Here is a 20,268-nt window from a genome sequence, read left to right as displayed (position 1 = left end):
GACACTATATATAGTAAACTGAGTCATAGGCCTCCAAAGGTATCTATATCCTAATCCCTGGAATTGGTATTATATTAGCTAACCTTTCGAGGGTGGAGATGTGACTAAAAGATCTTGAGCTGAGGAAATTATTGTACATGATTCAGGTGGACTCTATATGCAATTACATGTGCATTTATGAGAGGAAGGCAGAGAACACACAGGAGAAACGGCAACGTGACACGACACAAAGATTAGAGTAATATAGCCAGAAATTAAGGAAAGCTGACAGTCACCAGAAACTAGAGGCAAGAAACAGTCTCCGCTAGAGTCCGCAGAGAAGCACAGCCCTGCCAACACCTCGGCTTCAGCCAGTGATACTGATTTCGCGCTTCTGACCTCCAAGAACTATGCTGTTGTTTGAAACCATCAAATTAGTGGTAATTTCTTGCAGTAGGCACAGGAAATTAGTGCAAATATCCACATTATTACTCACATGATTACAAGAAACTTATACTTCTTTTTTTCTGCAATTTTTCATGTCCTCAGGATATAGTGGGATAGCCTACTACGAACACACAAACTAGCGTGTTTTGAAATTAATTGTGCAGCTGTGCTGTCAGGTTGATATGCATTTGATTCATTTATTTCACCTTATTTTGATTTTTAAGGACTATTTAAAATTTTTTTGATAGAGTTTTATTTTAGAATTAGGTAAAACTTTTGTTTGGCTGCAAATACAGCTCAGTAGTAAAGCATGCATGAAGCCCTGGGTTTGATCCCCAGCACAATTTTTTTTTAAAAAGCTGCCAGTGTGGATGTCCTCAGTATTAGTGTGGAATTAAATACTCATTATTCCCTACTACACCACTCTTAACATCCCTTATCTGCCAACAGTATCACTACTTAAATTACCTAATATTCTAGTACAGTAGGTAATCCAATATTTTTCTATTCTTCCTTTGAAATGCCTCTCTATTCTTCCTTTCTGTTCAAATAGCCCTATCTTTAGAACAGGTTTTATCACACTCTCTTTAGGAAGCTAATTCAGTCTTACTAAAATTACTTTCCATTTATATTTTTGCTTATACTGTCTCACCTTTCCAATTTTCCTGTGCACTGACACTAGCTGACCTATCCTAAAATGCTGCTCTTTCAGCAAATTACTCTTCAGCCCAAAAACCCTCAATGACCACCGGCACAGTCTAAAATAAAAATTCACTGGCTTGACATTCAAGTCTCCTTAGTGCTGACTCCAGTGTAGCTCAAGTGATGATACAAATATGTAGTATCCTCCAAAGAGGCACATATTGAGGGCATGATTCCCATTGCATCAGGGCCTCGAGAGGTGACTGGGTCACAAGGACACTAATCGATGGATGAACCATGGACTAAGGAGCTCGGAGTGGACCGGGCTAGGAGGAAGCAAGGCCCAGCTGGAGGAGCTAGGTCACTGGGGGTGCACCTGTGAAGGGTATGTCTTGTACCCAGCTCCTGCCGCCCAGCTCTCACTCTGCTCCCTGGTTGCTGTGATGTAAGCAGCTTTCTTCTTTCAGTCTTCTGCCATGCCATTCTGTCTCATAAGCCCACAGCAACAGGGCCCACTTCTGAAACCATGAGCCAAAATAAATCTTTCCCCTTTTATTTTTTGTACATATATCATAGAAATAAAAAGCTAATCGGTTAATCTCTTAACAACCCCTTATATGAAATCTCTACCACTCGAACTACTTTTTTTTTTTTGTCTTTTTGAGACAGGGTCTCACTATGCAATTCAGGCAGGCTTTGAGCTCACTTTGTGGCCCAGGCTGGTCTCGAACTCACAACGATCCTCCTGCCTCAGCCTCCCAAGTGCTGGGATTACAGGCATGTGCCACCACACCCAGCTTCGAACTTCTCTCAATATGCCTTTATCACTGACTAAGTTGGCCCTTAAACATGAGATCATTCATACCTCCTGATTTCCTTAGTTCATATCTCTTCATTTCAACAATGTAGTGGACAAAAACAATGCTTCTCAAATTTTAATATGCATGTGAATCACCTGATATTGAAGGGCAGGCTCTGACTTAGTAGTTCAGGGACGGGGACTGAGATTTGGGGTAGGGAGAAGTACTGGGGATTGAATCCAGGACCTGCAAACTGACCTACATCCCCAGGCCTTTTTGAGTTGAGACAAGTTTTGCTAAGCAACTACACTGCCCCGGCTGAGCTTGAACTTGCCATCTTTCTGCCTCAACCTCCAGAGTGGCTGGGATCACAAGTGTGCACCACCATGCCCATACCTAACAAAACTTCAGATGGTGCAATTCTCTGAACCCTACATTTTTTTTTTTTTTTTTTCCTGAGACAGGGTCTCACTATGCAGTTCAGGCTGGCCTGGAACTCATAATGACCCTCCTGCCTCAGACTCCCCAGTGCTGGGATTACAGGCATGCGCCACCATGCCCGGCTGAACCCTACTTTGGTATCACAGTATTTTGGCATTCCTGCACCTACCATCTACTTCGCTTTATTTTAAAATATATGTTTTGGTGCTTTCCTCCAACACAGCCATAAATAAGATCCCAAACAAAGGGCTGGAGGTGTGGCTCAGTGGAAAAACAGGCAGGAGACCTTGGGGGTCTTTGCGGATCCAGGAAAATGCTCTACCACTGAGATATATTCCCATCTTTTTCTTAGTTCTGAAGCAGGTTTTCACTAAACTGCCCAGGCTGGCGGCAAAGTTACTTCCTCCAGCTTCAGCCTCTGGAGTAGCTGGGATTACTCACACCACCAACACCCAGCTGAGGAATGTGTTTTAAAATCCATTTAAGAAAATACCTCCACACATATTAATTTTTAATAGCAATATGAGAAACTGCACAGGTAGTTTGCAACTATATATGTAAAAATTACGCTTATTTTCTAGTATATGTATAAAATATTCCTGAAAAGATACACAAGGAAGTAGAAAACTGGCTGGCTCCTGGGAGAAAAGGTCAGGAATGAGACGGAAACTTACTTTAGTTTTTTGTTGTTTTTGAGCCTTGCTATGTAGTTCAGGCTGGCCTTCAACTCACTACAATCCTCCAGCCTCAGCCTCCCGAGTGCTGGGATTATAGGTGTGCACCACCATGCCTGGCTATTTTCAATGTCCTTTCTGCCAGGTGTGGTGGCACACTCTTGTAATCTTAGTACCCGCGAGGCTGAGGCAGGAGGATCATTGCGAGTTTGCGACCAGCCTGGGCTACAAAGTGAGCTCAAAGCCAGCCTGAACTGAATAGCAAGAGCCTGTCTCAAAAAGACCAAAAAAAAAAAAAAAAAAAAAAAAAAAAAAATCCCAAAACAAACAACAACAAAAAAAAAGAAATGTCCTTTTAAACCTAGCTACATTACCTAGGATGAGCTCAGCCTGGGTAATTTAGAGACCCTGTCTTAAAATTAAAAAGGGCTGGGGATCTAGCTTAGTGGTAGAGCTCTTGTGTAGCTTGCACAAGCCCTCGGTTCAGTTCCAGCATCCCAAAACAAAAATAAGAACCGCATGTATTATCTAGTCAAAGGGTAGATTTAACGATTTTTGTAAAAGCTAAACAAGCCCCAGAGTGACTCAACACATTACTCAACTTCGCTAAAACTGACTTTTAGCAAGATAATGGCTTTCCAAATCATCTCCACCCAATGAGTCAGCTGGTAAAAGGGTGGGTCTCACAATGGGAGAGTCTTAGATGGCATGGAGCCCAGGAAAACAATCAGCTGTTGCAAGTTTATGAAAGGCGAAAGGGGAAAAAGAAAAACCACAACAAAACACAACAAACCAGGAAGAGTGACTGACATTGGGCAACAGAAGACAGAATTTTCCAAAACCAGCCTCCGGGTCCGGAAGGACCATTTAAATCAGTCAGCAATTGAATAAAGAAAGTGGAAGCACAGCTAGCCCTCTGCTTGGACAGGTCGGCAGCCACCCATTCCTGAGGACTAGAAGCAAGCTTAAATTCCTAGGGACCAAAATTCTCTCTTCTAGCTGCCGGTCTAGTGCCTGAAACGCCTTCCTCGGCTTCGAGGTAGCTTATCACTCTGGATGTAATTACGTTATCAGATTAGCTAGGTATCAGCTGGCAGAAATTAGCAGGTGTAATAAGGGCAATCAGAAGATACAGCGTCTTCTTTCCATTCCTATCCCTTCATGGCGCACATCAGCCGACTGCCCCTGTGCCCGGTTTTCCTTGAAGTGCTTGCACAGGATGGGCTGCTGCTGCTGAGGAAACAGGAATCAAACCTCGAATGCTACTTCCTAGAATCATTTCCAAGAATTGTAAACCTGAGCCAGAGCACAACTTCAGGCTTGTGAGTTCCGTCCTAAGGTTCACTATGCACGGAACAAATTTCCCGTTGCCCTAAATCTGCTGTGTCACCAGAAGGTCTCGACACCGGCTCACCGCACTCAGCCTCGCTCGAGGAGCCTCAGCAGGGGTACCCTTTGGCCGCAGCCACTCCACCTGCGGCGCTCCGCTCCCCGGGCTCCCCGCGCCGCCAAGTGGCACAAGGCACCGGCCGACAGCTCTCCCCCGTCCCCCTCCCCACGCACTCGCGCCACAGCCCGCCCCCGGCAGCCGCCACCCGGAAGTGGCCGCGCCCTGGCGCGCGGCACAGAAGGGCCCCGCCGGGGGCCCGGGGGCGAGAAAACCGCGGCAGACCACAGGGTGAAAGACGGAGAGCTCACCACTCCTCACCTGACTCGCCAGCCGTGCCACAGCCCAACCTGCAGGCCCACAATATGGAGGCGCGGCGGGGCGGAGGGGGGCGGCGCGTGTGCCAGCGCGAGCCCGTTAGCGTCGCTGCAGCCGGCGGGAACGCCCCCGGGCTCAAGGGGGCGGTGCTCCCCGCCCCGCCCCGCCCCGCCGCTCCACTTTCAGGGAAAGGCGCGCCGCTCAAGTGGCTCAGCCGGTTTTACCACGTGTCGCGGTTCCAAAGAGCCTGGTCCAATCCATCCCTGTTTTCTTTCAAGTTACTAAGGAAGTTACAGGGGATCTGTGCTGGGGGCACCCCGGGAACCCCTCCAGTAGTGGGTGCGGCACAGAGGGGCAGAAAATGGGAGGCTGAAGCAGTCTCTCCACCTCCGCTTGGGCATTCATTAGCCTCCTGTAAAACTGGTTTTACTGGGAGTTCTTTTTTTTTTTTTTTGGTTTTTCTCCGGTACCGGGAGCCGAACTCACGACCTTGCGCTTGCCAGGCAGGCGCTTTGCTAAATCCCCAACCCCTACTGGGAGTTCTTGAGGGCTGGAACTAGAGAGGTACTCATCAAAACCACTCCAGAAAGGAGTTGGTAGGTGATTCTCGCCTCCGACACAGCATGACACACTAGCAAGTGTGTAATGCTGGTGGCATACATATATACCCCACTTTTCTTACAGCAATTCGAAGCATCTGAATTGTATTTACTGCTTGTCTCTCTCACTAACACAAGGTCCCTGAAAACAGGAGTATTTCTGAAGCTAGTAGGAAGTGTTCAATAACTGATCCACCAAACCACAAGCTATTTTATCTGTTAACTAGAAACTCCTTTCCAATATTGCCGTAAAAACTGATATCCTAAAGGGTTTTCAATGGTAGTTTTGGACCACTGGTAATTTTTTTCACTTCATCCTTTTTTTTTTTTTTGGTACCAGTAATGGAACTCAGGTGCTTGTGCTGCTGAGCTATTATCCCTGCCCCCTTTCACTTTATAGGTTAACGTTTTGGTTGGTTTTTTTCTTTGTTTGTGGGTTTTGCTTTTTTTTTTCTTTTTTCTTTTTTCCTGTCGGGGTCTCACTGTGTAGTCCAGGCTGGCCTCAAACTCAGCACTCGGGAGGCGGAGGCAGGAGGATCCTTGTGAGTTCGAGACCCGCCTGGGCTACAAAGTGAGCTCAAGGCCAGCCTGAACTGCATAGGGAGACCCTGCTTCAAAAAGACAAAAAAAAGTTTCTGATCAAACTTCAAAGCGGTATGTATTTAATCACTACTATTACGTGCATACTATTTGCTAGCCACAATGTCAATCATTTGACAAGTATTCTCATTCTTTAGGATTTACCAAAAAAACTGTAACAGCTTTATTGAAAAAGTATCCATATAAAGCATACAATTCAACACTTTTAATATATTTGAAGAACTCTACTTCCATCACGATTTTAGAAGGTTGTATCACTCCAAAAAGAAATCTCAGACCCTGTAGCCATTGCTAATACCCCCCCATCCTGTCCTGATGGAGACCACTATGTAGCAGCTGAGCCAGATTTAATATTAACCAATTGGCTTTTCATGTTTGCTTATGAGTCACTGGTTCCTACTGAGGCCTGTAACGGTGGGTGAAGTCACGAGGCCTCAAAGGACAAGACCAGACCACAGCTGAGGACTTATGGCTCCAACCCCAATTAACTAAAAGGAGGCTATAGCTGCAGACTTCTCACTCCAGCAGTGAAGGCCATCCTGCAATAACACAGTTCTCCTAAATTAACATAAAGTAAATTTATGGAGAAGTCCTTAAAGGGATTCCCAAGTCCTGCCCACACTCCTGCATTTTCTTCAGTATTCCTCTTTTGTTTGAAAATCTAATAAATAGGGGCTGCCGGAGGAAGTCTTGGTCTTAACCGAGAGTATCTTAAATATTGTAAGAGAGATAGACACTGTTGGAGCCCTAAAATCATTCCAGTTGTCTCATTTGTTTAAGCCTTTGCTGTCCACTCATTTGGGAGATTGTGGACCTGATCAGTCTGTAGTAGCTAATGGTTATTAATACAATAGTGTCCACTGTCCTGAGACTTGTATGCACTCATACTATGGTCTTTCATGACCGGGTTCTTTTCACTTACTGCTTTCAAGGTTCATTCATATTGTAGCATGATCAGTACTTCATTATGTTTTATGGCTAATATTTCACTGTATGGATATACTACATTTGGATTATCCATTTATAAGTTGGCATTTGGGTTGTTTTCACCTTTTGGTTATTATGACTAATACTACTATGAATATTCATGTGCATATATTTTCATCCCTCCTAAGTGCATATCTGTGACTGCAGCCATAATCACTACCCCTTATTGCTGTCTTTAATTTGTATTTCCTAATGACTAATGATATTTGGCATCTTTTCATTTGTTTATTAGCTATTTGTCTTCTTTGGGGAAACGTCTATTTAGATCACATGGGCATTTTAAAATTGGGTTATCTGCCAGGTGTGGTGGTACACCAGTAATCTTAGCACTTGCTAATACCCCCATCCTGTCCTGATGGAGACCACTATGTAGCAGCTGAGCCAGATTTAATATTAACCAATTGGCTTTGGTGGTACACCTGTAATCTTAGCACTTGGAATGCTGAGGCAGGAGGAGAATTGCAAGTTCAAGGTCAGCCTGGGCTACAAATTGAGTTCACAGTCAGCCTGAACTGCATAGCAAGACCCTGTCTCAAAAAGACAAAAAATAAATAAAATTGGGTTATTTGTTTTTTAAATTGTAAGAATAGTTTATATACATTCTGGATGCAAATCTCTTATCAAATACATAATTTATGAATACAGTTGTCTTTCAGTATCTGTGGGGAATTAGTTCTAGGACCTCCTGTGGATAGGCTGGCCTTGAACTCACTATGTAGTCCAAGCTGGCCTCTCAAACTCAACAGTGATCTTCCTGCCTCAGCCTCCCAAATGATGGGATTACAGGCATTCATCACCATGCCCAGTTCATTGAGCCAGGAATCCCATCATTCAGAAGGCTGAGGCAGGAAGATCAAGGCCAGCCTAAACTGCATAGCAAGACTGTGTCTCAAAACGAAAACGAAAACAAAACACAAGAAAGAATAAATAAATTCAAAATTACCCCCACAAGAAGAGGCAATAAGAAAGCGCCTGCCTGGCAGGCACAACGTCCTGAGTTCAATTCCCAGTACCAAAAAAAAAAAAAAAAAGAGTAAGCAATAAGAGTACATATGTGTATGCTGGGGTGACAGATTGTATGTCTGTATGTAAAAATGGCAAGATTTTAGAAATGAATACCTAGTAATCCTGAGAGTGTTATAAGAAAAAGATAACATGAGACAAGTGTGTGGGACAATGGCGGGCCCAAACGCAGAGATGAGGCTAACGTTCCATTTCAAAGTATTGTGTGCAAGTGAGTAATACTTGCAAGAAATAAGATAAAACAAGTGATTTAAGAAGCCCCAAAGTAGCTGGCACAATGTGGTGAGTACCTGTAGTCCCAGCTATTTGAGAGGCTGAGGCAAGATGATACTTGAGGCCAGAAGTTCAGGGTCAGCCTGGGCAACGCAGTGAGCCCTTTGTCATTAAAACAAACAAACAAACAAACAAACAATACCCTCAAAATGAATTTACTGTGATACAGAACAGGAGATAATGCCAATGAATTCAGATGAAGTTTGATATAACCTGGGGAAACTTAAGTATACCACCAAGACCATTCTAGGTCAGAATTCCCCAAAAGACAAAAGGAAAATGAGACATTTCTCAGGGGGAGGGGCAGCAGGAAATATGACAGTGTGCTAATACTTACAGCCCAACCCATCTCCCAAAACTTCCCTGACTGTCCCTTCTCAGACCACGTTCAAGTCGTCTTCTCCAGTTTTTACCCCCAGCTGCAGGATAAGAATCATGTTCAGAACAATATGATGGTTCTCATTCTTCTCTTCAGTGCCATCCAATTCTAGTAAAAAACTACAACTCACAAAGTAAACTATTAGGAACTCCAGACTCCAGAAAGACCCACACCACAGCTTTTTACCATTTCCTAACTCTAGACCCCTATCTTTAGAAGCTACTTGTGAACTCAGAAAAAAGTTACATCATACTGGTGTTCTCATTCAGCTTAGACTCCTTAGCTGGACAGTGAATGAGATTTAGAATGAAGTATGTTTCAGCAATGGCAACAACCTGGCATGTACAGTATAATTTTATCATAGCTTCCCATTTTCTAGGAATCTACTTGGGATCTGGCTCAGTCGTTTACACCCCACCATCTACTTTCTCTTCTAACTGCTTCTCATCTAGTTGGCAGGAGCTCCCATGAAACATGATGTAGTAGGCACTGCAGTATACTGGCTGCTTGTTCGGGTTGGAATAGACCTGTTCAGGCTTGAGGGATGCGAAAGGGTTAGCTCCGTAGGCAATGATATGTGTATCCAGGTCCACAAGAATCTGCAAAGAGGCTGCCAATTCCTTATGGCTATGGGAAAGACAGAAGAAAAATTGTTCTAATGATTATGAGAGAGAGAATAGCAACTGCTCAAAAGTATGACAGTTCTGTACTTAGCAATTCCAAATATTATCCAAGACTGCACTAGATAAGCCTATCCCTTCCCCCCAAATGTCTCATCAAATCCATAATTAAGCAGCATAGGGGATGAAAGAGCCACATGGAGCAAGGAAGAACATCTTCACAAGAAGGTAGATAAGCAAGGGGAAGCAAAATGAACTCTTCAATATAAAGAGTGGTAAGGCCAGGAATATAGCTCAGCGGCACAGCACCTGCCTGGCAAGCGCAAGGTCCTGAGTTCAATTCCCAGTACCCATCCCCCCTGAAAAAAGCGTGGTATGAGTGCATCAGGGAGATATCACAAATAAGAATAGGTCAAAACCTGTAAATGGTAAGCAATGTAGGGATCTTATAGTCACGAAGCAGCAACAAGGTAGGGAGCCAAGCTTCCATCAAGGTCAGGGAGGCATGGAAACCTATGGAACAAAAATAGAAATGGGAATGGCCAGAGGAAAGACTGAGGTACAAGCAAGACACTTACAAGCACAATGCTTCTTTCATTGTGTCTACACCAACCCTCATGTTGCCCACCATCCCCATCCTTATCCGCCCCAGGTTCCTCAGTGAAAAAATTCTCAACCCTGGTACAGTACATGTAGCAAATGATGAATCAAGGTTTTCATCACATGGCATTTAACAAACCCAAATGAAGAGAGTTCCAAAGATAAAAAAGATACAACAATCAGGATAGAAAATTATCATGGAGCCACCCAGTATTCCTGTGAAGCAAAGGCTCTTACCTGGATGGAAAGCCACTACCAAATCTGGACGAGCTATCTGCCCAGTCTCTACCTGTTCTTCCCAGAAGTCATGATAGAGGCCCCTGTGGCCACTAAGGTGAACAGTGCCAGGTTCTGGAGTTGATATTGCAGTGCTCTGTAAAAAGCTAGTAGCCACATCTACACCCACCATGATCACATGGAGGCCAAGATGTCCAGGAAACATGTTGCCAAGCTCATTATAGTCCTCAGAATGAGTGAGAAACGTCTCCACATGAGAAGCACCAACCACATGCACTGTGCTTCCTCCAGTCTTTCTGGTGTTTATCCCCAGGGCCCTAAGGCCTAGGCCCAGCGTCAAGGGCCGTGACAAGGTATCTGTCAGCAGCCGCTTCAAAGACCCCCGCAGAACATCTGGGTCTGGTCTTGGCCTTCCTACACTGGTCCAGAGGATGGTCATGGCATGGCTACCTAGCACAGCATCCAGTGTAGCCTCTACCTGTAACCCTCTCATAGAAAACCAGGTATCCCAGTCCTGTACAACTTCAGCTGGCCATGGCCAAGGTCCTGAGGGTAGGACAAAATCACCTGTAAGAAAGAAGGAATAAGAAGTGACCTAAACCTTCCCTGGCTTCAAAATTCCCTCCTCATTAATGAGCAATAATCTCTCCATGTTTATTCTGCCAACATGTGATCCTAAGTGACCTATCCCTTCCCAGTTCTTTATTTCCCACCCCCCAACAATATGCTCTCATATTCTCCTCCAAGTACAACCAACTATGGCCACTAAGGCAGAGTTCCCCAATACCACCACTCCACCTGTGACCAGTAGCCATTCCATGAGACGATCCACAGCCACATGACAAAGCTCTCGACAAACCCTCTTGTGTGCCGGCCAGTCTGACCTCTGGCACTCTGGACCACAGTAATATACATTTCTGCACCTAAGAATGAGCCACAGAAATAAATATGAGTCAAACCCAACCAGAACAGATGTGGTCTTATCACCTGAATACAGTAAGTCCCCAATTCATGAACAACTTCTGTTCCAGGAGAACATTTGTAAGTCAGATTTATTTGTAAGTCTGACAAAGTGAGTCTTATACACTACACCTTTGACACAAATATACAATGTAAAGCACAGAAAAAAAACACATATGTAAAAATACTGTAAATAACTTTACTTTTTGTTTTTGTTCTTTTTTTGTTTTTCTTCTGGTACCAGGAATCGAACTCACGACCTTGAGATTGCCAGGCAGGCGCTTTGCCGCTGAGCAAATTCCCAGCCCTAACTTTACTTTTATAGTTACCTTAAAATGGTGGTATGGTACAGTACACGTAGTAAATAAACTATTTTCACTTTTAGTTACCTTAAAGTTCACTTTTAATTAGCTGCGGGTAGTGGTACACACCTGTAATCCTAGCACTTGGGAGGCTGAGGCAGGAGGATTACTTCGAGTTTGAGGCCTGGGCTACATAGTTCAAGGCCAGCCTATACTACAAAGTGAGACCCTGTCTCAAATTTAAAAAAAAAAGAAAAAAAAAGGTAAAGTAGTCATGTGAGCTACTTCCTCAACTTGTTCACACTGTGAATGCTCACACTGCAAGGTCCATTTGTGAAAGTTCACAACTCAAATGTTCGTAAATTGGGGATTTACCGTACTCAAGAAAAGGGAGTAAGGAAGAGTATGTCTGTTCTTGTCTCATCTCCCACAAGACCAAAAATAAGTAGGATTACAACTATGTCTAATCTCTCTGGGAATTTTGAGTTACACAAAATGAGGAATAAGACTTAAGTTATTCTGAAAACTCTGAATTTCCTCTTGGAATGAGGACTTAAAAATGGTTATTTCTGAATGTCTCCCCTATTAGCATGTCACAAATCACCTCTTACAGTGCCGGAGGACCTTGGAGTCTGAAAGGCCACTAGGTAATGCTCTACAGTGAGCACAGAATCGGAATGTGTCCTCCAATCTCTGGAACATTTCTTGAGGACATCGAAATCCAAAGCCTGACACAGGGGTACCCCCATCTACCGCCATCCTGTAGAAACAACAGGGAAAAGTGGCAATAGGGAAAACAGTATCTCCAAAATCTCTCATGACCCTTACTTTGCCTCCTATACACTTTCACATACTCTTATGTCTCCCACTCCCACACTTTTCTTAAGTAAATCATCTCTTCTTTAGTAATAAAACTGGCAAGTCAGGATGAGACAACTGCTCATTACAAATACCTCCTATTGCCCTTCATCTCCTGAAATCACTTCTACCAAAGACAATGTCTCTCTTCCATGGAGCTAGTCACTCACTTGTATTCTTCATAGCTTTTCATGTTCAGTTTTTGAAGAATCAGCTTGGATAGGCCAGGAACATTATTATCCAAGGAGAAGAAGCCAAGTGCATCAATGCTAGGGCCAGGTTTTGGGAGGGCCAGAGGCATAGGAGTCACAACTGTAGGTGGAGTTACAACCAGGGGAGTCACTGATGGAGGTTTCTTCTGCCTTCGTTGCCGTAAACGTGGAGCCATGGCCTGTCCAATGATACCTGGGGACTATATGCAGAACAGATATCAAGCTGAATTTGTCAAGTTGGACATGATACATTTTCAGGTGCTTGACCTTTGACTTTTCACTCCAGTCTCAGACCCAAATTACCAGTAAGATTTATTTACCATTTATGCATTACTGATCACCACAGGCAATTGTGAAAAACAGAGAAAGAATTATGTGAAGATATAATTTACACATGTGTTATATATGAAGTTCTGTATATAAATGTGTATGTAAGTAAATACACAGAAAAAGTCTGGCAGGACGCTTAGAAAAATAGGAATACAGATTAACTGAGCGGAAAAGAAGATAATGGCATGGGAACTGCGTTGATCAAAGGGGACTTCCTTTGCTGTACACTTTTTAATAAGGAGACTATATTCATATATTAGTGTATAGTATTTATATTTATTTAAAGGAACTGCCGTTTATAAGCAACAAGCCAAAAAATAGAAATTAAATGTAATATAAAATGAGTGTGACAATGCTAAGAGTTATGTAGTCCAAGTAAGTCAGGCAAATTATGAAGAAAATTTCCTAAGAAGTTAGGTTTTGAAGTAGAATTAAGGCTATATCCACTCCCTAGCTGAGACTATCTGATGCCCAACTTTCCTGTCTTATCTTACGTTCCCATGCCTTCTATAAGACTGAGTAGGCAAAAGGGACCACATTGGAAAATATTAAAACATCCACTCATTCAAAATATATTTATTAATAAACAGATAAAAATACAAAATGCAAAATACTGTATAGAAATAAATATGAAGAATATACATACATCTCATCTGAATGTCTTACAGGGAGATTAGATGTAAACTATTAGGTAGTATATGAATTCTCTAAGAAAAGTGAAATGAAACCTCTAATGGGAGATCAGAAGAGTCCCTTCAATGGATAAGCAATAGGAAGGCTTCATGAAGTAGGTAGCAGTTGGAATTACCTTGAAAAATGGGAATACTTTGCATATATGAAGATGGGGAAAAGGGAATTCTAAGTACCAAGAAAAGCATGACTATAGAAATTAAGATGGGAACATTCTTTAAGTTAATTAAACAGGATAATTTCCGTTTGAATGTTCTGTTTTTAAATATGAGAGCTAAATATAGCCAGGTGTGGTGGCACATGCCTGTAATCCCAGCACTTTGGAAGGCTAAGGCAGAAGGATCACTGCAAGTTCAAGACCACCCTGGGCTACACAGTGAGTTCAAGGTCAGCCTGAACTACATAGTGAGAACCTGTCTCCAAAAAGACAGCTACATATAAGTCTCCAGGGAAAACTTCATGACATGAATTTGGCAAAAATCTCTTAGGTATGTCACCACAAATGCAGGTAACACAGAAAAAGTAGATAAATGACTACATTGAAGTTAAAAACTTGTGCACATCAAAGGATACTACTGGGCTGGAGGTGTAGCTCAGTAGTACAATACATGCTTAGCATGTATGAGGACCTGGCTTCTATCTCTAACACCACAAAAAAAAAAAAAAAAAAAAAAGTGAGGACACTATAAAAGTGAAATGACAAGCTGGGCGTGGTGGCGCCCGCCTGTAATCCCTGCACTCAGTAGGCGGAGGCAGAAGGATCGTTGTGAGTTCGAGACCAGCCTGTGCTACAAAGCGACCTCAAGACCAGCCTGAACTGCATAGTGAGACCCTGTCTCAAAAAGACAAAAGAAAAAAGAAATGAGAGCCACAGAATGGAAGAAAATATTTGCAAATCATGTATCTGACATAGAGTTAACATCCAGAATATATAAGAACTATAACAACACAAAAAAAAACCCAATTAAAAAGTGGGCAAAATACTGTATTTGAATAGATATTTTCCGAAGAATATATGCAAATGGTGATAAGCACAAGAAAATATGTTCATTAATTAGGGAAATGCAAATCAAAACCACAATGAAATATCATTTCACATGAACTAGGATGGCTATTATACAAAAAAAATTAAGTACTGATAAGCATGTAATGGGAAACCCTGTGCAACACTGGTGGATATGTAAAATGGTGCAAGCACCATGGAAAACAGTACAGCAGTTCCTCAAACAGTTGGACCTAGAATTACTATATGACCCAGCAGTTTCATTCTTATGTATATATCCCTAAAAACAGGTATTTAAACAAATGCTTATACATTAATGTTCAGCAAATATCATTTAATCATAAAAAATACTGACATGCTAGATAAACCTCAGAAACATTATGTTAAGTGAAAGAAGCCAAACGTAAGCAGTTACATGCTTGTTTTTGGGTTTTTTGTTTGTTTTTTTGGTACCAGGAATCGAACTCAGGACCTTGTGCTTGCCAGGCAGGCACTGTGCCACTGAGCTATATCCCCAGCCCTGGTTATATGTTATATCATACCATTTATATGAAATATCAAGAATAGGTCAACTGAGAAAGCGGATTGGTGGTTGCCAGGAACTGGGTGAAGGGAAATGAGGAATAACTGCTTAACAATTATACTTTCTTTTCTTCCCCCTCCTCCTCCGTGTGTGTGTGTAGCGGCGGGGCGTGCTGGGGACTGAACCAGGACCTCATGCATGCCAGGCAAGTACACTATCAATGAACTACATCTCCAGCCTGGGATTTTCTCTTGGGGTGATAAAAATGTTTTGGAATTAGACAGAGGTGGTGGTTCCACAAACTGTGAATGTACTAAATGCCATTTAATTACTAATTTAAAATTATTTTGTTATGTGAATTTTACCTCAAGAAAAAGACAAAGGGCCAGGGATGGTGGCGTACGCCTGTAATCCCAGCACTTGGGAGGCTAAGGCAGGATTGTTGTGAGTTCAAGACCATCCTGGGCCACAAAGTGAGCTCAAGGCCAGCCTGAACTGCACAGGGAGACCCGTCTCAAAACAGACCAAAAAAAAGGAAGAAAAGTATCCATAGGCATTGAGTGGCTAAAATAATTATCAATATCTAGATTACCTGCTAGGGATATAGCTCAGCAGGACAGCACCTCCCTGGCAAGTGTGATGACCTGAGTTTGATATTTCAGTACCAAAAAAAAAAAAAGAAAAAGAAAAGAAAAAAAATATCTACGCTAGATTACCTGCCTCCTGGGCCAGGAAAATGAGTAAGAGGATAAAAACACTGGCAACAGTTAGTTTTACTGTGAATAAAGTAACAAAGTTCAAATCAGGGATCATGTTTTGTTAAAACAGCCTGACATTTGATCAAAGGGTGTGACATATGATCCTTCTGGTCCACATCTATCAGAGGGAAAAAATCTCAAGAATCATCATGTGGCTGAAGTATACATAGGTGGCAAAAACAAACAGTCCCAGCATGATCCAACTTTTGCACACTATTAACCTCTGTCCTGAGGTTAATGGAGGAACAAATTTCTTTTTCTCTGTACTTTCTTCTCATCCCTGTTTTCATCTACACTGTCATTATCTCCCCTTAACTCATCGGTGAATGCACTGAGTCCACAGAATAAAGCTCTTCTGTGTATCACAAGATTTACATTACTATCAAAGAAACAGAGCTTACTATCAAAGAAACAGAGCTTAATAAACTACTTTAAGGTTTAAAGGTTATGTCCCTTTACTCAAGTGTAGATGAAATTGCCATTCATACTTCAGAATTCCAATTCTAACAGCTGATCTGATTTTACCCTCCACTTTTTTTTTGGCAATGCTAGGGATCACACATGGACTTCATGCACACTATACAAGTACTCTGTTGCTAAGCTAAAACCCCAGTCCAACTGCCCTCCATTTTTAATCACTATACATTCTCAGTGCATTTCCAGAATTGCTGCCATTAGAGAAAAATAATTTATTTGCTCTGTCTGCCATTGCTTCCAGCCCAGGTGAAGATAGTTCCTTCTTCAGCCTTGAAAGAATAGGACTTTCTCTTTTTTTTTTTTTTTTTAACAGAGGGAAAGTACCTTACCTTGAGCCAATTTTAGGGTCTTAAGTCCCAAGATTTATAATAAATGTTTCCAATGCTAAACCAGAAGTGTTTTTGTTGCAGTGGAAGCCAATTAAGATCAGAAAGGGAAGGCTGAGGCAAGAGGATTGCTGTGAGTTTTAGGCCTGCCTGGGCTACACAGTGAGTTCAGGGTCAGCCTGACACAGCAAGATCCTGTCTCAAAAGAAACAAACAAACAAACAAAAAACAACCCCAGAAAGGTACTGCATACCTAACTGAATTTCCAAGGATATCTTCCTCAAAGAAAGATTAACTTGGAAATATAGGGGTTTAAAAGAACTGGCTAGGCTAGCTCAGTGGGACAAGCGCCTACCTGGCAAGCACAAGGTCCTGAGTTTGATCACCAGCACCAGACAAAAAAAACATAGAAAAAGAACTGGCTAGAAGTTAAAAGAAGCACACGGCTCAGAGAAATGAAGAAAGAATTGTGAAATCCCTAATGCCGTAGTCTCCATCTCCACAGTATCTAGAACACACTGTTGATCTACAGCACAAATGCGCTGGCTTTCTGACAAGAAGGTAAAAAGGTAGGAATGAGTTTAGGTCTTTGCATATATATATTTCTTTCTTTAGGCACGCCTGTCTGAGTCTGTATACCTCAGGACCAGACACAGCTTCTCTGGTTCTAACTTTCCTGCAAAGAGCCTCAGTCTCTTCCAACTTCAAAGGGTATAAACTGACAGACGGAAAAAAAACAGGGAACACAAGGGCAAAGCTGGAAAGAATTATGGTAAATTCTCAAAACTTAACAGAGTTCATTCAGTTTACCTAGAAAGAGAATCATTTTTTTCTAGCCATACTCTGTAGGCTGCAACCACAATCATGTAACCAATTGTTTGTGAACTGAAGCACTACTATGTAAGTTCCTACTATATGAGAAAGGACTGAAGAGATATGAACTGGATTATCTAGAATAACTGTCATTCTTCACTTCTAATTTACAAGCCAAAATATTAAACCTATTCCTAGACAGAGGTCTCCCATCTTTCTCCTTCCTTACCAACTGAAAAGCCTCAATTTTCACCTAAGTCACTGATACTGTCTCACCATTTCCAGACCAAGATGGCCCACCCAATATTCTCTAATTCACCAGCAAACACCAAACATCTTTCAGAAGGTGAGGAGAAGGGGGAGTAAAGATGGTCCCTGAGGACCCACAAAAAGGGTAGGAAAGAGAAAAGAAATACATTAAGAACACTGCTATTATGACCATATTCAGTGTTTTCATCACTGATTAACACTCCCTGGGGTGATAAATACTTTACTCAATTATAAACTAAGCAAGCAGACAGGTTGATGGGAAAGTAACTTACCCTGCTAAGCCCTAGGCTTCCTTCTTTCTCTCTTCCCTCCAAGTGAAGTGAGTGTTTGATCTCTTCAGATCTAGGTTGTGGCTTACTTGCACCTGTCCCTTCATATCACTTTCCTTTGCAAACTGCTGAAATGATACGTCTCAGTGATTAAATGTGCCCTGCCAACCAGAAAGACAAGGCTGACTTCTCCCTAATGAGGCAACTAAGGACTTGGACCACTGCCCAAGGATCTCTCTTTGATCCTTATTTTCTGCCAAGAGTGCTCAAGACTCTGTCAACACTCCCAAGTCACCAAAAGCCTGGCAAGCTGGGGAGAAATGAAACCTACTGCTCCCTGGACTTTTTTCAAGGCAGTATTTCTATTCTGAGTTTACATCTTTAAAAAAAACAAACAAAACCCTTGGAATTAGTTTAGAAGTTAGCATTTGGTTGGAAAGGGTAGGCATTTTCCTGGAGAAACTGAAATCCCTGAAGTCCCTGGATGTCAATCTAGACACAGGATGAGTTCCCCCAAAGCTAGTGTCTTTTTTTTCGCATAAAACTGCTCAAACAGACCTCAACAATGTCCAATCTAGGCGTAAGTATAAATTTAATTACCCAAGAAAGGAGAAGCGAAATGGTCATTTAACAGTAATCGACTGCAGGAGAAATGAGCAGAATTTGTAAAATTCACATTTACTAAAAGAGAAGTAAGGTATTCTCCAAGAGAGTGACCCCCGTGGTATTCTACCTATTTCAGAAGAGACTTTTGTTGGGAATCGAACTCAGGACCTTGTGCTTGCCAGGCAGGCGCTGTGCCACTGAGTTATCTCCCCGGCCCTGCATTCTACCTATTTCAAAAGAGATATAAATATTTCTAGACTACAAGCCCAACACTTTGTTTAAAACTAGAAGTGTATAATATTTCTAGGAATGGAACATGGAAAAGAATCCACTCAATCATCCCTTTATTCCTTCTCATAATGGCTGCTGACCCAGCACAGTCATAGTTCCTTTTCTCAAAGCTACTGAGCTGTACGATCTATCAGAACATGTTAGGGCAGTGGTCCTGTATGACTGCAGGACCTGACTATCTGATTACATCTGATGCCCTGTCACTTACCTGTCTCTGTGAATATCATCAAAACAGGGAACATAACCTCTTGCTACAAGGTCTTTGAATGTGGCAAATTAAATCCACAGGTGTTGGATTTTTTTGTTGTTATTTGTTTTGGTACTGAAAACACAACCAAGGGCCTTTGTACCAACCTACATCCCCAGCCTTTTTTAAATTTTGAGACACAGCCTCACTGAGTGATTAAGCTGCCCAAGCTGGGCTTGAACTTGTGATCCTTTTGCCTCAGCCTTCCACAAGTGCTGGGATATACAGGCATGTGCCACCAAGCCCAGCTAAATCCACATAGTTCTGAGGCGGAGAAAAGAATCCATTGGAATCTTGAACTGTAGAAAGCACAAACTATAGTCAGAGAAGAAGAACCATATTAAGGAATCAATGAAACATTACACAACATTATGTAGAATAGCTGTGAACAAAGAAAAATCAGTCACAATAGGCAAAAAACCTTGCATAAAATAGGGATGATTCATTCTAAGCAGAACTTTCAGGACAACTTCAAGTTTAACAGGTTTTAAAACTTCAAACTCCAAAGAGATTATGATTGTATTTTTTTTTTTTTTTTTTTTTTTTTTTTTTTGAGACAGGGTCTCACTATGCAGTTCAAACTAGCCTTGAGCTCACTTTGTAGCCCGGGCTGGCCTCAAACTCGCAAGATCCTCCTGCCTCAGTCTCCCAAGTGCTGGGATTACAGGCATTGGCCACCACAGACTGTATCGCTAATGTCTGAACTGCAGAAGGTACAAGATGTGAAAAGACTGACTCTGGTAATTGAAACACACCATCTTGAAGAGAATGACAAAAATTTTGATGTTGAATATATTTTACCATCACTACTACTTGCACTAGTAGACATTTAAAGTGACAATTTAAGATCTACACTTTTCACAATTTGCATTCATCCTGAGTTGCATTAAAAAATATAAATACTTAACAAATAGTTTATTGTAAAGCTAAGAAAGAATTGAAAGATGTTCTCATTCAGCAAGTAGGAAGTAATCTGTGAGGCTGGGTGATATTCTACCACTTTGTGTATACTTTTTTTTTGTTTTTCAGTCAGGTTCTCGCTATGCAGAGAACCTGGCCTTAAACCCACTAGGGAGCCCAGGATGGTCTTGAACTCATTGCAGTCCTCCTACCTCAGCCTCCCAAGTGCTGGGATTACAGGCATGCCCCACCACACTTGGCTTTACACTACTTTTTTTGAGCTGTTTCCTCTTAATTTTTACCATTCACCTAGAATTCTCTAGTTTGCTAATCATGTTTTATGCTTACCTATAACTTCCACAAACATTATATAACTGTAGTGATGAACCTAAGGGTTAAAGACATTTCTGGCACCTAATATAAAATT

At 42.0% G+C, this 20,268-nt stretch overlaps 2 protein-coding genes across 4 annotated transcripts in view; both read right to left on the bottom strand.

The window, feature by feature from the left end:
• Anxa7 (annexin A7) overlaps nt 1-4,777 on the bottom strand; it is a 27,409-nt gene extending 22,632 nt beyond the window's left edge. For 2 of the 3 annotated variants that reach the window (XM_005389980.1, XM_013516763.1), the window contains exon 1: nt 4,692-4,777. The gene's annotated coding sequence lies outside the window, so the exon portion shown is untranslated. Of the gene's footprint in view, nt 1-4,397; nt 4,502-4,691 lie in introns of those variants that run through there. The other variant, XM_013516762.1, reaches the window with a different exon arrangement.
• A 3,530-nt stretch (nt 4,778-8,307) lies between these two features.
• On the bottom strand, nt 8,308-19,122 carry Mss51 (MSS51 mitochondrial translational activator). The gene is made up of 7 exons (XM_005389978.1): nt 17,801-19,122; nt 12,297-12,538; nt 11,873-12,028; nt 10,805-10,929; nt 10,007-10,573; nt 9,589-9,682; nt 8,308-9,176 (listed from the first exon to the last, which is right to left on the bottom strand). The coding sequence occupies exons 2-7, from the start codon at nt 12,512-12,514 to the stop codon at nt 8,957-8,959; spliced, it is 1,380 nt and encodes a 459-aa protein (XP_005390035.1). The 5' UTR covers nt 12,515-12,538; nt 17,801-19,122; the 3' UTR covers nt 8,308-8,956.
• Nucleotides 19,123-20,268: the final 1,146 nt, after the last annotated feature.

This window comes from Chinchilla lanigera, unplaced genomic scaffold, assembly GCF_000276665.1.
Source record: "Chinchilla lanigera isolate Chin_1 unplaced genomic scaffold, ChiLan1.0 scaffold00036, whole genome shotgun sequence".
Classification (NCBI taxonomy): domain Eukaryota; kingdom Metazoa; phylum Chordata; class Mammalia; order Rodentia; family Chinchillidae; genus Chinchilla; species Chinchilla lanigera.
Note: the sequence above shows the minus strand (reverse complement) of the source record. Positions and strands in the feature narration are given on the sequence as shown.

Bases quoted from the DNA above. Each gene is read 5' to 3' on its own strand.
- Mss51 (XM_005389978.1), bottom strand. From the start codon at position 12,514: ATGGCTCCACGTTTACGGCAACGAAGGCAGAAGAAACCTCCATCAGTG. The intron at 12,029-12,296 runs GTGAGTGACTAG...TTGTTTCTACAG, and splicing joins AAAAGCTATGAAGAATACAA to GATGGCGGTAGATGGGGGTA. The intron at 9,683-10,006 runs GTAAGAGCCTTT...TTTGTTCCATAG, and splicing joins GGTAGTGGCTTTCCATCCAG to GTTTCCATGCCTCCCTGACC.